Genomic DNA, 16,677 nt, shown 5'->3' with positions numbered 1-16,677 from the left:
TGTTTTTTTTGGCAATCAAGTGACAACCAACCTTTAATCTAATCCCCTAGGTCTTTATCAGGAAGTCTTGAGAAGGAAGACAAAGGGGAAATGATTGCCTTAACCAAAGTTAGGGTAGAATTACTGGCAAGCATCAATACAGTACCTCAGACTTGCAGACTTGCTTATGGGCATCTTCGTTCCTCCCTTGCAGCCACAGGGAACGGAGGACATCATGTCACCCACTCAGGGAGGCTGTGCAGGGGGTCTTGAGGCTCACCCACTCATATTCACACAGGGGCTTCACATGGGGCTAGGTCTTTAGTTTTTACATAATTTGCTAGGTTTTCCTACCTTCTGCATAATGTATTTCATTTTGTTTTGTTTCATTTTGTTTTGTTTCTTACTTTTAAGTGACTAAAAGAAATAAACATAGAATATGGAAACAAAAATCTCTCTTAATAGGCTCGGTGACCCAAACGACTCTGCTAAAAGAAACTTACAGGGCAGCAATTAACCAAAATTGATTGGTTTATGAAAAAAAAAATAAGTAATCATGTGACTTTTCACCACATTTTACCCCAATGATTCACTAAAGAAATCAGCTACCCCTGTTTTGCTCTGCAATCCTGAACCTGGTAAAATCCCAAGATGTACATAAAGAAAGAGGACACCACGTTGTTTCTGACATGTTTTTCCATTAACTTGTGTGTGTGCCTTCTACCCTTGGAGCCCCCATGAGCTACGGTCTCTGACTGGCCTCTGCTCTTTCATGCCAACAGTGAGGCTCCCTTTCTTACTTTCCTTTAAAAATTCTTTGTGTTTCGCATTTTTATTTCATACTTTACAGGGAATTTCAATAACTATTTATTGAATCCCTATTTTGTATTAGTCAGTGTGTTAATAGTTTTATATACATTATCTCCTTTGATTTATACAATTTCATATTGTTATTATTATCCCCATTTTTGAGATAGAGAAACTGAAGCTTAGAGTGACCTCACTGACATTTTATAATCTAGTGTATAGAGTCACATGGATTCAACCCATAATAATCTGGTCCAAAGGGCAATACTTTTTCACTATAACACAACCATTTCTGTACTTATAAAGTATGTAAGTACCCTGTAGCCTCAGGAAGAATCTTGTATATCGTTCCAAAGGAAGACAAGGTCTATAAAGTGTCTGCCCTTGAGAAGGCAAGTTCAAACAAAAGAGGAAGGAAAACAAGTTAATGTGCAGAAAGAAATGTACAGCGGTAGACTCCCTGCTTATCAATAGGTACCACCCTAATTTGTATCTCTGTGTATCATCTTGTACATTAAAATCCACCACCCCCCAAATATTCTACCCATTCATGTTTTGAAATGTTTGAATCATACCTGTCACTCACAAACTGAATTAAATCCAATTTTATTTTCACTGTGACCTGAAGAGAATGAACAAATAGGCAAAATATCCTTGATGCCTAGGTTGTCCATAAGCCAAGCACAACCCCGACCCTCACTTGCATTTTATTGGCCAGTGCAGTGTTGGTTCCCATTATATATTTTTTTCTTTCAGAATTTTAAATCCATTTTCCAGATTTAAAATTTGAGAAGTTTTACATTAATATTCCAGTCTGACCCACTTATTTGACATTCATGAAAAGCATAATTGCTTGTTACTAATGGATATCAGTTTCCTTTAGCCAAAACAAGTATTTTCTACCAGTTTTCTTCCCTCTGTTTCTCTCTCTCTCCCCCTCCCATGTCTCTCCCTCTGACAATGAAGGTATATGTCAGGGTCCATTTATTTATTTATTTATTTATTTATTTATTTATTTATTTTAAAGATTTTATTTATTTATTTGACAGAGAGAGACAGTGAGAGGGAACACAAGCAAGGGGAGTGGGAGAGGGAAAAGCAGGCTTCTGCCTTCAGCTCGGGTCATGAGGACTCTGGGATCATGACCTGAGCTGAAGACAGACGCTTAATGTCTGAGCCACCCAGGTACCCCATCAGGTTCCATTTATTATCCAAACCAAAGCTGGCTTCACTTGTTTTTATAACTCATCTGGCCCCTGTAGGAATTTGAGTTTGTATCAAAAAAATATTTTTGGTATTGTGCCTTGCATTATCAAACTAAATCTGAAATATTTTTCTCTGTTACTTGGAAGAGATTTTTATTCTTAGAATGCTTTTGTATATCCCAACACTTTGACACAGGACATCAAATTGATGGAGACAAGGTGCCATAGTGGGTAAGGGAGACAGTAGTTAGCATTGATGGAGAGACTTCAGAATTTACCATTTTCATCTTGAGAATAAAAATGGAGAGAAACAAAATCTTAGAGCAATATAGTTTCTTCAGGATTACATATGGGTTTGTCTTTATTCAACTTTGACTATTTGGAATTTGCTTTGAATTCTCTGCTTGAAAAGATATTGAAATATGAAAACTCAAATTTTATTCTGTGTCTTTGTACACTCTTTGTAACATTCATAGATGTTCTTTCAAACAGAAACTAGAGTCTTATTCCTAATCTTTTGAATGGCCTCTAAATACAGGTACTCAAATAATAGAAAATGGGTAGTGCATTTCTTTATCATTTTGGTTACTTGACCTGAAGGGCATGTATGCAGGTGATTATTTCATTTAATTATAACCAAGATGAATTGATATGTTTTTCTTTAAATCTCATGAGTTGGATCCCAAATATTAACATTTAATTTTCTACAGTGTTCTGCATAGTATGAGATTTCCAATATAGAATTATAGCTGGAGGCATAAAAAGATGGATTGACTTGCCTAAGGCTACAGAGGTTTCAGGGACAAAGATAAGAACTAAAACACGTATTGCCGCTGCCATTTTTGAGCGTTTACCATAGATCAGGCACCATGCTAAGTGACTATATGATCTCATTTAATTCTCTCAATAACTCTGTGATATAGACTTTATCTCTATTTTAAAATTGAGGATTCTGGGGAATCTCAGATATAAAATGATATGCCCACCCTTACACAGCTAGGGACTGGGGACTTGGGACTCCGGAACAAATCTATGTGCTTCTGAAGCTATGTCCTTAAAGCATCACATCGCACTACTCCTGCCATGCTTCCCCAGTTAAGAATTTGGGATATTATTTTCTTGGTCTCTAAACTCAGAGCTCTAAATGATATGTGATGAGGGAAAAGAAGGCAAGCTGAGGACAAAGCAGAAATTGACACCCCGCAGCCCCCCCCCCACCCTGGGTTGTATGTGACATTCCTCAGGCACTCCTGACTGTCCTAAAGGACAAAGAAATAGTTAACCTCTAGAGACCATAATCCTGCAACACTTAAGTCTCCCTCAGTTCACAAATGTCTTAGCAGTTTACAAGAACGAAGCATTTCTACCAATAACCTAGCTTCCGGAAGGGAATGTAGATACAATTAAATGTCCTTATAATCTGCAGCCTCCAGGAGGTTCCCAACCATTTTAATGTTAACCCCTTGCTAGAGGGAAAAATGACCTTAATTTGACAATGGCGAGGCCTCCGGTATCCTGTGAGTCTTCTTTAACATATAAAAGTATTTTCTCAACCTTCCTTTTTCCCTACCTCCCCCAACCCCATGGTATATAACAGCCACCTCTCACAACCCCAGTGCAGCAGCTCTTTCTGCCCATGGATCCTGTCCCTGTGCTTTAATAAACCACATTTTGCACCAAAGACGCCTCAAGAATTCTTTCTTGGTCGTCGGCTCTGGACTCCACCCCACTGAACCTCACCTATATTCCACAACCTCATCAATATGTAAATGAAAATGAATTGTAACATTGATTTTGAGGGTGCATTGAGTATTTTGTAGGGTTTTTGTGACTACAGAGAGAAAACCAATATAAATCTGCTCCTTTGTGTTCTTATTATCAAATTACTACATCACATACTTGGCCCTGAATATTGGCCCACTGTGCTCTGTCTCCCAATTCCCATGCACCAGCAAGGTGATCTGTCCTGTCCTTTATGAAGGCTGTGGAGGTTGGGGAGTCCAGCCCACTCTGTGCAGTTTTCAAACTACCTTATATGACTCAGTTCAGCTTCTCATTTAAAATTGGTAGCACACCTGATGGATGGAGCATGGAAATGAAAATATCCCGTCATCTTTTCTGGCAGGCCACCTGATGTTTGAATGAGTTAAATGGAGCAAGACAACAATGCAAAGTTCACCTTGCACACTTACAAAGGCTTTTGAAGAATTGTGGTTACTATTTCAAAACTTGCTGTAATATAACATGTTTTGTATTCCCCAGCACCCCCCTGCCGTCTTTGGGAAATTTCAATATTTTATTAGTCATGAGTTTCAAATTACCATGTCGGAATGAAATGTTAGCACATAATATAGAGGGATCTTCAAAGCATACGATATATATACATATACTTGTTAAATTTAGACATGGCTATTTATGCCATGCTTGTTAAATTTAGACATGGGGTAGATACCATGGATGTGATCAAGGCCCTGCCTTTTGTGCCCTGCCAACTTAGACAAGTTGTCTGATATATATCTTAGACTCAGTTTCCCCATCTGTGAATGAAAATAATTGTACCCACTGCACAAGCCTGTTTTGTGGGAAAACTATACTTATCCCCTAGTATATTTCTAGCTCAGAATCGTTATTCATTCAGTGCAGGTTTCTTCTCTGCACTTTTCTTCTTTCAGTTAAATGGTGTGTCCTTACCATGAGTCCAAAAACACAGCTTTAAAAAAGGGAAAAATAATAGCTTCACCCTATATATTTTTAAGTTTTTTTTTGTTTTTTGCCAAAGGGTGACTAGATATCTATTTGCATAATTAACAAAGATAAAGACCTTTAACTCCCAAGATCTTTAAAACAGAGAGCAAAATGAAAAACAACAAACAGTAACTCTAAAGACTTGTTTTTACCTAGAGTTAAAAGGTGATAAAAAACATCCCAAGCCGATTAAAACCTGTAGGCAGGTGGCTGGAACAAGTCGTAGGAGTGATTTCAAGTGGGATTTGTGGTGCCCATTTCAAGTTAGTTACTGAGATAGCCTATCTCTGTGGAAAGAGATCTGATGTTTAATGTTACCTCAACAAGGCAGGGGGTAGGGGGCAGGTGGGGTGTTGTCAGCTACAACAAGCAACATCAAGCTCTGTAAATTACCTGTGTTTCTGGAAAGACTTAGGGAAAATGTAAATGCCACCGGTTTTGGGAAGCTGGCCAGGGGTTTTGTAATTGGCATTCCAGTTTTTTGCATATGCTTATGAGACGAAAAGCCTTCTGGTTTCCCCTTCCTGGCCTCACCCTGCTGCTGCAACCACCCAACCCACCTTTGAAAAGACAAGTCTTGGTAAAAGAGTCCCTACATTATCCACATTTTCTCCTCTCTTTTCTTAAATTTATGTTTTGCAGGACAAATGATACTGGCTTTCTTTCCTTCAAAGATCACTTGCCTGTCACTCAGATAGTTATCACTGATACCAACAGATCAAACTCAGAAGCTGCTTGGAGAATTGGTCCCTTGCGTTGCTATGGAGACCGTGAGTACTAGACGGAAAGAAGCTTTTTCTCTTCATTACATAAGCACAAGAGTTTTTTATTCCCTTATCCCTTTTCCCTGCAGTGTCCCTCAGTCTTGAAAATTATACATATGCCCAATGCTTTTCTACGTCCCATTCCAAAACAATGAACTATGCTTAAGGATTTTTTCATTTGCAGGGCACTTCTGGAATGCGGTATCATTTTATACAGAAGCCTCTTACCTCCACTTTCCTACCTTCCATGCGGAGTTCAGTGCTGATATTTCCTTCTTTTTTAAAACCACGGCTTTATCGGGAGTTTTCCTAGAAAACCTTGGCATTAAAGACTTCATCCGACTTGAAATAAGCTGTAAGTGCCCTCATTTATGAATTTGACATAATGCCAACAGAAGTTCGAGTCTTATCTTTGCCACTAACAGCTAGTACATGTTGATACTATCAAATGAATGCCTCTGGAAATCTGTAAAATTAGCCATGATAATTTCTAGTTCCTTCTAATGCTTTTTGTTTTATTATTGCCTATCAGTATTTAATCGTTCTCTCTTCAAAATAGTGCATTCCTCAAATTCCCATAGATATCTATTACAGTGTCCATTATCTGCCCACAGGTACTGCTTACCTTTGATGTTAAGCTTCCACACCCCAGAACTTTTTCACTACAACTTCCATGGAAACCTTAATGTGCTATTATTATGCATTCTAGTCATATTTGGGGACTACTTTTTTGTTGTACTTTTGCTCCGAAAGTAACTTCCTGATTTATTCCCCACCATTAGGAGTGTGTGACTACCCAATCAGAATTCCCATTGTTTTTCAACCACTTCACCATAAGCAGTGGTGTAGCTAAAGAATTTGAAGCCATAAGATGGATCATTTTCTCACATCCCATCGCCTATATACAAGTTCTATTCAGTAAAGATCATAAAGTAAATGAAGAATAATAGAAATGCAGATGGCAAAATGTCCTAAACTCTGATATGTGACCAAGCCAATTAAAAAAAATTCCAGTACAAAAAAGAAAAGACGTGAATATTTTCTAATTACATCAGTACTTTTTTAAGTAAGCCCTTCGGCTCAGGGCGTGATCCCGGCATTAGGATCGAGCCCCACATCAGGCTCCTCCACTATGAGCCTGCTTCTTCCTCTCCCACTCCCTCTGCCTGTGTGTGTTCCCTCTCTCGCTGGCTGTCTCTATCTCTGTCAAATAAATAAATAAATAAATAACAAATAAAATAAAAAAAATAAAAAAATAAAAAGGGCAAAAACATACCTGTATATTGGTTTGTTCCAGTAACAGTCATATTAAAATTTCTGTTCCTTCAACTTTACTTCTGCAAATTTGTGGATGACTTAATCAAAATCAATTGTCTTCACATGTGTATGTTCAAAGCAGAGTATAATCAGGTTTTCCTACCTATCTTATATCGATCAAAGGACAATTTTACCAATTTTAAATTTAAAATAATTTTTTTTCACATTAAGCAACAGTCATGTAACTTTTAGGAAAGGTTTAAAACATAAAGATAAGTATGGTAGATATTCATAAAAATATTTTATTTTATAATAAATTCCAGGAATTGTGAGTCTTTCCACTTGTTTTTTTTTTCCCAGGATTAATTCTAGCAACTTTTAAATATCTCTGCAATCAATAAAAAAAATTTACTAAAATATTTTCACCAGAAATTTCATCACACATTACTATTCTATTTGGTAAAATCTTTTGGAGTTCCTAAAAGTTTGTAGTTGTGTGAGCTCTCTTCGGGTGCAATCTGTGTCCACAAGCCTTGTGATAATGTGTATTCATGTGTTTTGACAGTAGCTTTGAGTTAAATGAGGATAGCACAGTAATTGTAAAAATGAGAAATCAGAAGTTCAATTTTTACTTTTAAAACTAAGCCCATGTATTTGAATCTGCATGTTCAGGAGCCAAAGGTACATCTGGAGTTGTCTGTACTAACTTCCTCTTGAATATAATATTTATTAAGTGGTAAGTAATAAAGTATGCTATTTGAGGCTTACATATACATTATTAAAAATTCATACTGACATCAGCATTTGTTAGAACTTAGACCAACAAAAGGCTTTTTTCGGTGGAGGAATGTTTTTTCACTGATACTGTTTAGAATTGCTGGTGCGCGGCAATAATAAAAAACATCTACTTTTGGTTGCTTTTGCTGGTTTTCTGATTTTCTGCACTCAGTATCCCTGCCTGCCTTGTTTCTTCTACATGGACGGACTGATCCCACCATCGTGCCCTTGTTATGCCCATGACNCGATTTTCTGCACTATCCCTGCCTGCCTTGTTTCTTCTACATGGACGGACTGATCCCACCATCGTGCCCTTGTTATGCCCATGACCATGATAAGTTGGGCTTGTCATTAGATGTCTCATTTATCAGTGTCTAAATGGATGTTTTCTATAGTTTGATGGAAGCAATTGACCCATACTATGATAATGATGCAACTGCATGAAATACCCTTAAAAGCATAAGTAATGTCTTGGCAACAGGAGCTTGGGAATTTGAGCGCTCCAGAGAGAAACAAAAGCAGTAGCTGGATGAGATGACTGAGGTATTTGCACCAGCCCCCTGCAAATCACCAATCAGTTAAGTGTTTCTTTTGCAGTTATAGAACAATACATACAAGGAAAGAGATCTCTTTAATTGGTAGCTTTAACCTCTTTTTACTCTGAAGATTTAGACTATTAATGGGAGGAAGCTCTTGTGGCTTTAGTGTGAAATAAGATCTCTCCTATCTAACTTAGCCAGGCTCTGAAAATGTGGGGTTGAGTGCCAACCATTGCATAATATGGATATAATAACCTCAACGTAAATTTAATAAAAATCAGGCCCTAAAGCCTTTTGATTCATTAAAGTAGCAGCAAATGTCATGGCATATTATCACAAGGTAATGAGCAATGATTTAGTGTTAATTACATTTCAATGTCCAATTTGTTTGTACTTTCTGGTACTGTATTTTGTCCTTCGGGTTATACAAAAATGTTTTAAATGCAGGTGGTATTTCATTTGATGAAAATTTAAAAATCTATCACTGTAATTATTTGCCATACACTTTTTCACCAGATTGAAGAACATATACTTTTTTGAAACAAGAAGATTTTACATAAAAATTTTAAAGTACAGGACTTCACACTTTTCAAAATATTGTATTTTATTAATATTATTTAAAAAAATTGGAAGGGTCTTGCATTTCTTATTAACAGCTACACTCATCCTATGCCTTTTCTGTAGATAAAATTNATTATTTGCCATACACTTTTTCACCAGATTGAAGAACATATACTTTTTTGAAACAAGAAGATTTTATATAAAAATTTTAAAGTACAGGACTTCACACTTTTCAAAATATTGTATTTTATTAATATTATTTTAAAAAATTGGAAGGGTCTTGCATTTCTTATTAACAGCTACACTCATCCTATGCCTTTTCTGTAGATAAAATTTTCACCCTAAGGGGTTCAAAACGAGATAGCTACAGATCAGCTACCTATAAAGGAAATGCCCTTTAAACACATGAAGTGGCTCAGAATAGATTTCTCTTCCATCCCCAAGGAGTATTCCTCTGTAACTATCTAAGCAGAAGCTTCCAAAGTTGATATATCCATATTGTTCGACAGGGAACAAGAAGTCTCCATGAAATTTTCAATCCATTTCCTTCTGGGTCACTTCCAGCTAAGATGTGTGAATTATGTAGCCTTGAGATTAGTCCATATTCTATGAGAAACAATACATTTCACAGTATCAAGTCTTAGTGGATCTGTTTCAAATCAGACTGAGTGAAAAAATGAGCTCTTTTGACAATTATCTCACAATGGCTATGAGGATGGAAACAGATATTTTGGAGTGGGTGAGGAGGAGCAGAGGGGAATGGCTGTTGAGAGTCAGTGTGGTGTAGTAGAAAGAGCCTATTGCTTAGAACCCCAAGTGGATTAAAATGTCCATTCTTCTAAATTTAATTGTGAGCATGTTCTTCACCCCTTTAGTGCTTACTTATGCAAAATGGGATTCATGACACCCATATACCAATTAGATGTATTTGGCTGCAATTAAAAGAAAACTTGATCTGAACTGGTGGACACAAGGATGGGGATTCACTGGTACTGGGACATGTGACTAAGTCTAGAATTGGTGAGACACTTTATTTCTGGTTGGAATCATCACTTTCATAATGTTATCTGGATTCAATTTGTTTCTCTCCCTGGACTGACTTCTGAATATCTTCTTCTGTCCAAAGCTAGCTCTCCTTCAAGGGAGAGCTACATTTTAGCTGATGGGTGAAACTACTGATGTGCAAGTCACCTGAACACCTCTTACCAATGTCTCTGGCCATGGAAGTAAAGGTTGCAGAGTGGTTTTTGCCAGGGCCCACCTTTACACAGGGCGGGGTGTGGGGGGGGCAGCTAGCTCTCCCTAAATTCTGTAAAGGAAGAAAAACAATGTCTCTCTTAACTTCTCAGTTCTTGGCTGGGATCCCTGTAATAAAAGACAGAATAACAAGAGAAGAACAAACGGAAGTTTACTAACCTGCACACGTTGTGTGTGCATGGGAGATGTGCAGGGAAAAATGAGTAACTCAAAGAGGTGGCTTAGAACTACAGCATATTATATAGCATGTTCAATAGAGAATAATAAATTTATAGATAAATAATAGACAAAGGAAGACAGTTTTAGGTTTCTGAGAGTAGTGATGAAGGCTAGTTAATTAAGTTGTTATGCAGATATCTCTGGTGCTATCTCTAGACTGATAGGGTCTAAAGTTGTCTCCAGGGGTGCCTGGGTGGCTCAGTTGGTTAAACATTTGCCTATGGCTCAGGTCATGATCCCATGGTCCTGGGAGCAAGCCCCACATCTGGCTCCCTGCTCAGCAAGCAGCCTCCTTCTCCCTCTCTTTCTGCAGCTTCCCTTGCTTATGCTCTCTCTCTCTTTCTCTCTCTCTCTCAAATAAGATCTTTAAAAAAAATAAAGCTGTCTCCAGGCAATTAACTTTTCTCCTCCTGGTAGAGAGGGGAGGAGAGACATCTTTGTATATTTATGTCCTACTTCAGACAAACGGGGAGAGCAAGGAGCTCTCTGTGCCTCTCCTTCTCAATTACCTTCAGCTCAAAATCATCCTAATTTTAAAGTAGCATATTCTGGAGTGGTATATTTCTAGTTTTCAAGCCCATGGATGAAGTGAACGAGATATACATATTTCATATATATGTATTTGTTATATGATATATATGTGTATATATATCTGATATACATATGTATATGGGGGAGAAATAGAGAGAGAGACTTGAGTTGTGATATTCAGCAGTATCATATCAAGAATAGTATCAAAAGAAAGGAATATTACCGAATATGATAAGAACTTGAAGATGGAATCCTCAGATCCACAAAGATGGTAAAATTAAAACTACTAATAATTAAATTTATACATTTATATTATATAAAATATAACAGACTAAATTATTGAGTGTCTACTCTGATTAGACACTGTATTAAACGCCTTACATTTATTATTTAGTTTTCAAACAATCCTATTAATGATCCTCAAGATACTGCACTATGATTTTCATTGTTCAACTCCTGGTCCAACGTGCAGATGAGGAAGGTGTCCCTAGAGAGACTTAGTAACACACCCAGTGTTACACAGATTGTAAGAGTCGGAATCCAGGATCAACCTAACTCTCTCTTCCTTAGTGCAACTCCCTATTCTGTTTTGGAAGACTGCCTCAACATCCAAGAATGTTAGGACTCAGAGAAAATAGAATTATTTTTCTCCGTGATTTGAAACATAAGACATTCAGGAAGTCCTTGAAATTTTATGCAAAGTGTACATCCTTTTTTTCTAGAGTTGCCTTATCTCCAAAAATGTTTAACAATATTTCATGCAGTTAATATTTCCCATTTTATAGATGTATGCACAGAAGGTCAGAGAGGCTAAGTGACTTCTTTGTCCATAAATGGTCCCTGGGATCTGTCTCATGCCCAACATGGGGTCAGAGCTGAGGACACAGACATGAGGTTTGAGGAAGGGAAAACATTATATAGGAGCCTCTACTCAGAAAGTTTCTCATCTTCTAGAAGTACTTGGTAGACGTTCTCTTAAACTGACAGCACTTTACTCCACTTAGCATGTTCCTTCTTTGTCAGTCTTGAAAGTGCACTGTGAGCTCATTGGGTTTCATTCATCTGTGTATTCTCAGGGCCTAACACAAGGCCTGGATTGATAAAAACCCACTGAAGGGCTAAGTGACTCTATAGCTTTGTCTTGAACCACAAAGGGAGTAGATGATGAGGAAGATATTCGTCAGACAGGTGGGAGAAAGGCCAGGGGGTAAATTCATGCTGGAGCTAAGGCTGGCACAAGGCTTCTGGTTTTCCCCTCCAGGGCCATCGGGTGATGACCATACCTCCAGGAAATGAGAGCGGACTTATGTTTGCCTCAGGTTCCCATCCTCAGAGTCACTAGGCAATGTTGGAAGTATCACTTATTTACTTACATTATTCTTATTCAGTTGTTTCCAGGCACCTCTATTATATATTCTAGCTTTTATCCCCTGGGGGCATCGCATAGGTTTAGGGGAAGAACAATTTTTTTTTTCCATAGGAAGACTGGATTAAAATATGAGCTCCAGAGACACATCAGCTGGATTTAAATCTTGACTCTACCCCATCTGGTTTGGAGCAACTTGTCAGCTCATTTCCCTCAGCTATAATATGTTACCTGTCTCATAAGAGTATAGTGAGGCTTAAAATATTAAGGAGTTCATTCATAAAAGATGCTTAGCAGAGTGTCTGGCTTGTGGTAATCACTCAATAAACGTTAGCCATGATTATTGCATTTTACTAATTGTCCCCCAGTTCTAGGAGGAATGGGCTGAACAAAGTAGGTCTTTAATAGTGACCTAAATAAAATTAAATAATAATTAAAAATGTTTTTCAAAGAAGTTAATGTCTTGGTATAAAATTAAAAAAAGAACTAAAGAAAATTACAAACTTATACTTAGTATGTGTGGTGTAACATTGTAATGAACGCAGCTTTGGTTGGGTGAGAGCTTCCTATATACAAGTCTGGTGCTAGGTGTCCAAAACGTGAGGTGTTCATCTAGAGTTTGCAGACTAACTGGGGAGACAGACCATAAACAGATCATTATACAATAGGGGGAAACATGTTGGAGCAGGGATAAGCCTGGACAGGACCCTGCCAAGGAGGGGGATGGCAAGAGGTGGTGGGCATATGCAGCAGTAGAGCAAGAGCTCCATAAAGATGTGCTGTCCAGGTAGAACTTAATATCCACAAGACCAGCTTTGCAGGAAGGCTTTTAGCAAAATCTTTAACTTTTTTCCTCTCCAATTCTCACCAATCTTTACCTTTGTTCTGTAGAGAAAAATAAATTGAGGTCCCAGTTATCTCACAGTTAGTGTTTATTTGATCTCAAGATGTGCAGGGCTGCAAGGTGGCATCTGTGGCCTGAATAAGAAACAGGAAAAGGCTCAAAGGGCCAACTTCATTCTTATTTAATCTTTTAATTGTTGAACCCAATTTGTTCACCTCAGTTTTGTCTCCTTTAATGCATAGGGTTATGAGCCAAATCCATGTGGCTGAGTAGGTCAGCCATGCCACTGTAATAATAGCAATAGCTATCCCGTTGAGTACATCTTATGTGCCAGGCATGGTTCTATGAACTTCACCAGGATTAAGTCATAAACAACCTGACAGTTAGGTACTACTTTTATTCCCATCTTACAGATGAGAAAATTGAGGCATGACAAGACCAAAAACATGGCTCCAGAGTCCATTCTTTCAAATCCCATTTTAGGGCTTCTAGCTCCCTGCCTCTCCTTTAGGTCAGGGCTCACCTTGATCAGAATGCAAAACAATTCAAGCTCTCGGATACTTGAAATTCCACCAACAGGGCTTCTTATACTGAGGATGGTTTTCTGTTTGGGTTTAAAAGCTGAGAAGGGAGTGGTTCAGGGTGCTATTTGACCTTTGGTATTACTAGTATTCAGTTGATGACTTTGTCAAATAAAAACCCATGTCCTGTTTTAGGTGTAAAGGACAGGGGGCCACCCAAGGTGCTGAGAAGGAAGGGAAGATCTGTCATGGGAAGATTCCAGTGACTGAAAGGGGACAGTCTTCTCGTTAACATCAATTTAAAATTTGCCTCTCCACATCCTTCAGATTTAAAACATGCTTATGTAATAATGGAAAATACAAAAACACATACGCAATAGAGAAAAATGGAGAAGACTCTACTTTTGGAGTCAGATTCTTTGTGCTGTCTGAGAAACTGAGAAAATTATATCTCGATTGAACTTTAGTTTTCTTTTTTTATAATAATATTTTTTATTATGTCAGTCACCATACAGTACATCCCTAGTTTTTTTATGTAAATTTCCATGGTTCATTACTTCCGTATAACACCCAGTGCACCATGCAATACGTGCCCTCCTTACTACCCATCACTAGCCTATCCCATTCCCCCATCCCCCTCCCCTCTGAAGCCCTCAGTTTGTTTCCCAGAGTCCATAGTCTCTCATGGTTCATTCCCCCTTCTGTTTACCGGCCCCCCTTCATTCTTCCCTTTCTTCTCCTACTGATCTTCCTATTTCTTATGTTCCATAAATGAGTGAAACCATATGATAATTGTTTTTCTCTGCTTGACTTATTTTGCTTAGCATTATCTCCTCCAGTCCCATACATGTTGCTGCAAATGTTGTGTAATCATTCTTTCTGATGGCTGAGTAATATTTCATTGTATATATGGACCACATATTCTTAATCCAGTCATCTGTTGGAGGGCATCTCGGCTCCTTCCACAATTTAGCTATTGTGGACAATGCTGCTATGAACACTGGGGTGCATATGGCCCTTCCCTTCACTACATCTATATCTTTGGGGTAAATACCCAGTAGTGCAATTGCTGGATCATAGGGTAGCTCAATTTTTAACTTTTTAAGGGATCTCCACACTGTTTTCCAGAGTGGCTGTACCAACTTGCATTCCCACCAACAATGTAGGAGGGATCCCCTTTCTCCACATCCTCTCCAACATTTGTTGTTTCCTGCCTTGTCAATTTTTGCCATGCTAACTGGCATAAGGTGGTATCTCAGAGTGGTTTGGATTTGAATTTCTCTGATGGCTAATGATTTTGAACATTTTTTCATGTGTCTGTTAGCCATTTGTATGTCTTCATTGGAAAAGTGTCTGTTTATATCTTCTGCCCATTTTATGATTTGTTTATTTGTTTCTTATGTATTGAGTTTGAGAAGTTCTTTGTAGATCTTGGATACCAGTCTTTTATCTGTAGTGTCATTTGCAAATATCTTCTCCCATTCTGTGGGCTGCCTCTTAGTTTTTTTGACTGTTTCCTTGGCTGTGCAGAAGATTTTTATCCTGATGAAGTCCCACAAGCTCATTTTTTCTTTCGTTTCTCCTGCTTTTGGAGATGTGTCATGAAAAAGTTGCTGTGGCCAATGTCGTTGAGGTTGCTGCCTATGTTCTCCTCTAGGATTTTGATGGATTCCTATCTCACATCGAGGTCTTTCATCCATTTGGAGTTTATCTTTGTGTACGGTGTGAGAGAGTGGTCAAGTTTCATTCTTTTGCATGTAGCTGTCCAATTTCCCCAGCAGCATTTATTGAAGAGACCGTCTTTTTTCCACTGGATGTTTTCTCCTGCTTTGTCAAAGATTAGTTGCCCAAAGAGCCAAGGGTCCATTTCTGGGTTCTCCATTCTGTTCCATTGGTCTATGTGTCTGTTTTTGTGCCTGTACCATGCTGTCTTTGTGATCACAGCTTTGTAGTACAGCTTGAAATCCGTCAACGTGATGCGCCAGCTTTGTTTTTCCTTTTCAACAATTCCTTGGCGATACAGGGTCTTTTCTGGTTCCACACAAATTTAAGGGCTGTTTGTTCCAGTTCTTTGAAAAATGTCATTGGCATTTTGATCAGGAAGGCATTGAAAGTGTAGATTGCTCTGGGTAGCACAGACATTTTAACTATGTTAATTCTTCCGATTCATGAGCATGGAATATTTTTCCATCTTTTTGTGTCTTCTTCAATGTCTTCCAAGAGTGATTTGTAGTTTCTAGAATATAGATCTTTTATGTCTCTGGTTAAGTTAATTCCGAGATAACATATGATTTTTGGTGCTATTGTAAATGGAATGGATTCCCTAATTTCTCTTTCTTCAGTCTCATTGTTCATGTATAGAAATGCAACTGATTTCTGAGCATTGATTTTGTATCCTGCCACATTACTGAATTATTCTATAAGTTGTAGTAACTTGGGGGTGAAGTCCTTTGGGTTTTCCACATAGAGTATCATGTCATCTGCAAAGAGTGACAGTTTGACTTCTTCTTTGCCAATTTGAATACCTTTTATCCCTTTTTGTTGTCTGATTGCTGTTGCAAGGACTTCTAGTACTATGTTGAATAATAATGGTGAGAGTGGGCATTCTTGTGTTCCTGATCTTGAGGGAAAGGCTTCCAGCTTTTCCCCAAACGTTAGTTTTCTTACCCATAAAATGGGAATAAAAATGATGCCTTCCTTATAGTTGTTTTGAGAATTGAAATGACAGAATCTATGGTCAGTATTTAGTATAGCACTCAGCAGAATCCATTGTACCTATTGTGTTCCTGTTACTTCTCTCTTTCTCTCTCTCCCTCAATGGCTATGTCACCACCACCACTACCGTCATTACCATCACCACCACCACCCTTATCACCACCATCATCACGACCATCACTACCATCTCCACCATCATATCACCACCACACCACCACTGCCAACACCACTACCACTGTCGTCATCATCATCATCATCATCATCAGTATTATTACTCTTGACTGACTGATCCCTGGCATGTGTGATATGCGGATTTTTATAGAAAGGCAGACAGAGTCATGGAAGGGGGATGAGGGCTTATATTTGGTCCTAGGCACCACTACTTGCAGTGATATGTATTTGAGATGAGCAGTTAAACTTCCTGAGTCTCCTTGAACAAGAGGAAAAAGTTGTAAGAATAGCATGAATGATTATAATCACATCTATTCATGAAATAACATAGAAGAGGACACGGGACTCTTAAGGGTGTGAATCCTCTTCCTGCAGGAAAGCAGTGGCCTCACTAATCCAGTGTCTACAGATATCCATGA

At 38.2% G+C, this 16,677-nt stretch overlaps 1 protein-coding gene across 1 annotated transcript in view; it reads left to right on the top strand.

Moving 5' to 3' along the window:
* CNTNAP5 (contactin associated protein family member 5) overlaps nt 1-16,677 on the top strand; it is an 820,239-nt gene that overhangs the window by 662,777 nt on the left and 140,785 nt on the right. The window contains exons 15-16 of the mRNA XM_034654380.1: nt 5,379-5,506; nt 5,685-5,855. Of these exons, the coding sequence (XP_034510271.1) occupies nt 5,379-5,506; nt 5,685-5,855 (299 nt within the window). The remainder of the gene's footprint in view (nt 1-5,378; nt 5,507-5,684; nt 5,856-16,677) is intronic.

This window comes from Ailuropoda melanoleuca, chromosome 2 (genome assembly GCF_002007445.2).
Source record: "Ailuropoda melanoleuca isolate Jingjing chromosome 2, ASM200744v2, whole genome shotgun sequence".
NCBI lineage: Eukaryota > Metazoa > Chordata > Mammalia > Carnivora > Ursidae > Ailuropoda > Ailuropoda melanoleuca.
Note: the sequence above shows the minus strand (reverse complement) of the source record. Positions and strands in the feature narration are given on the sequence as shown.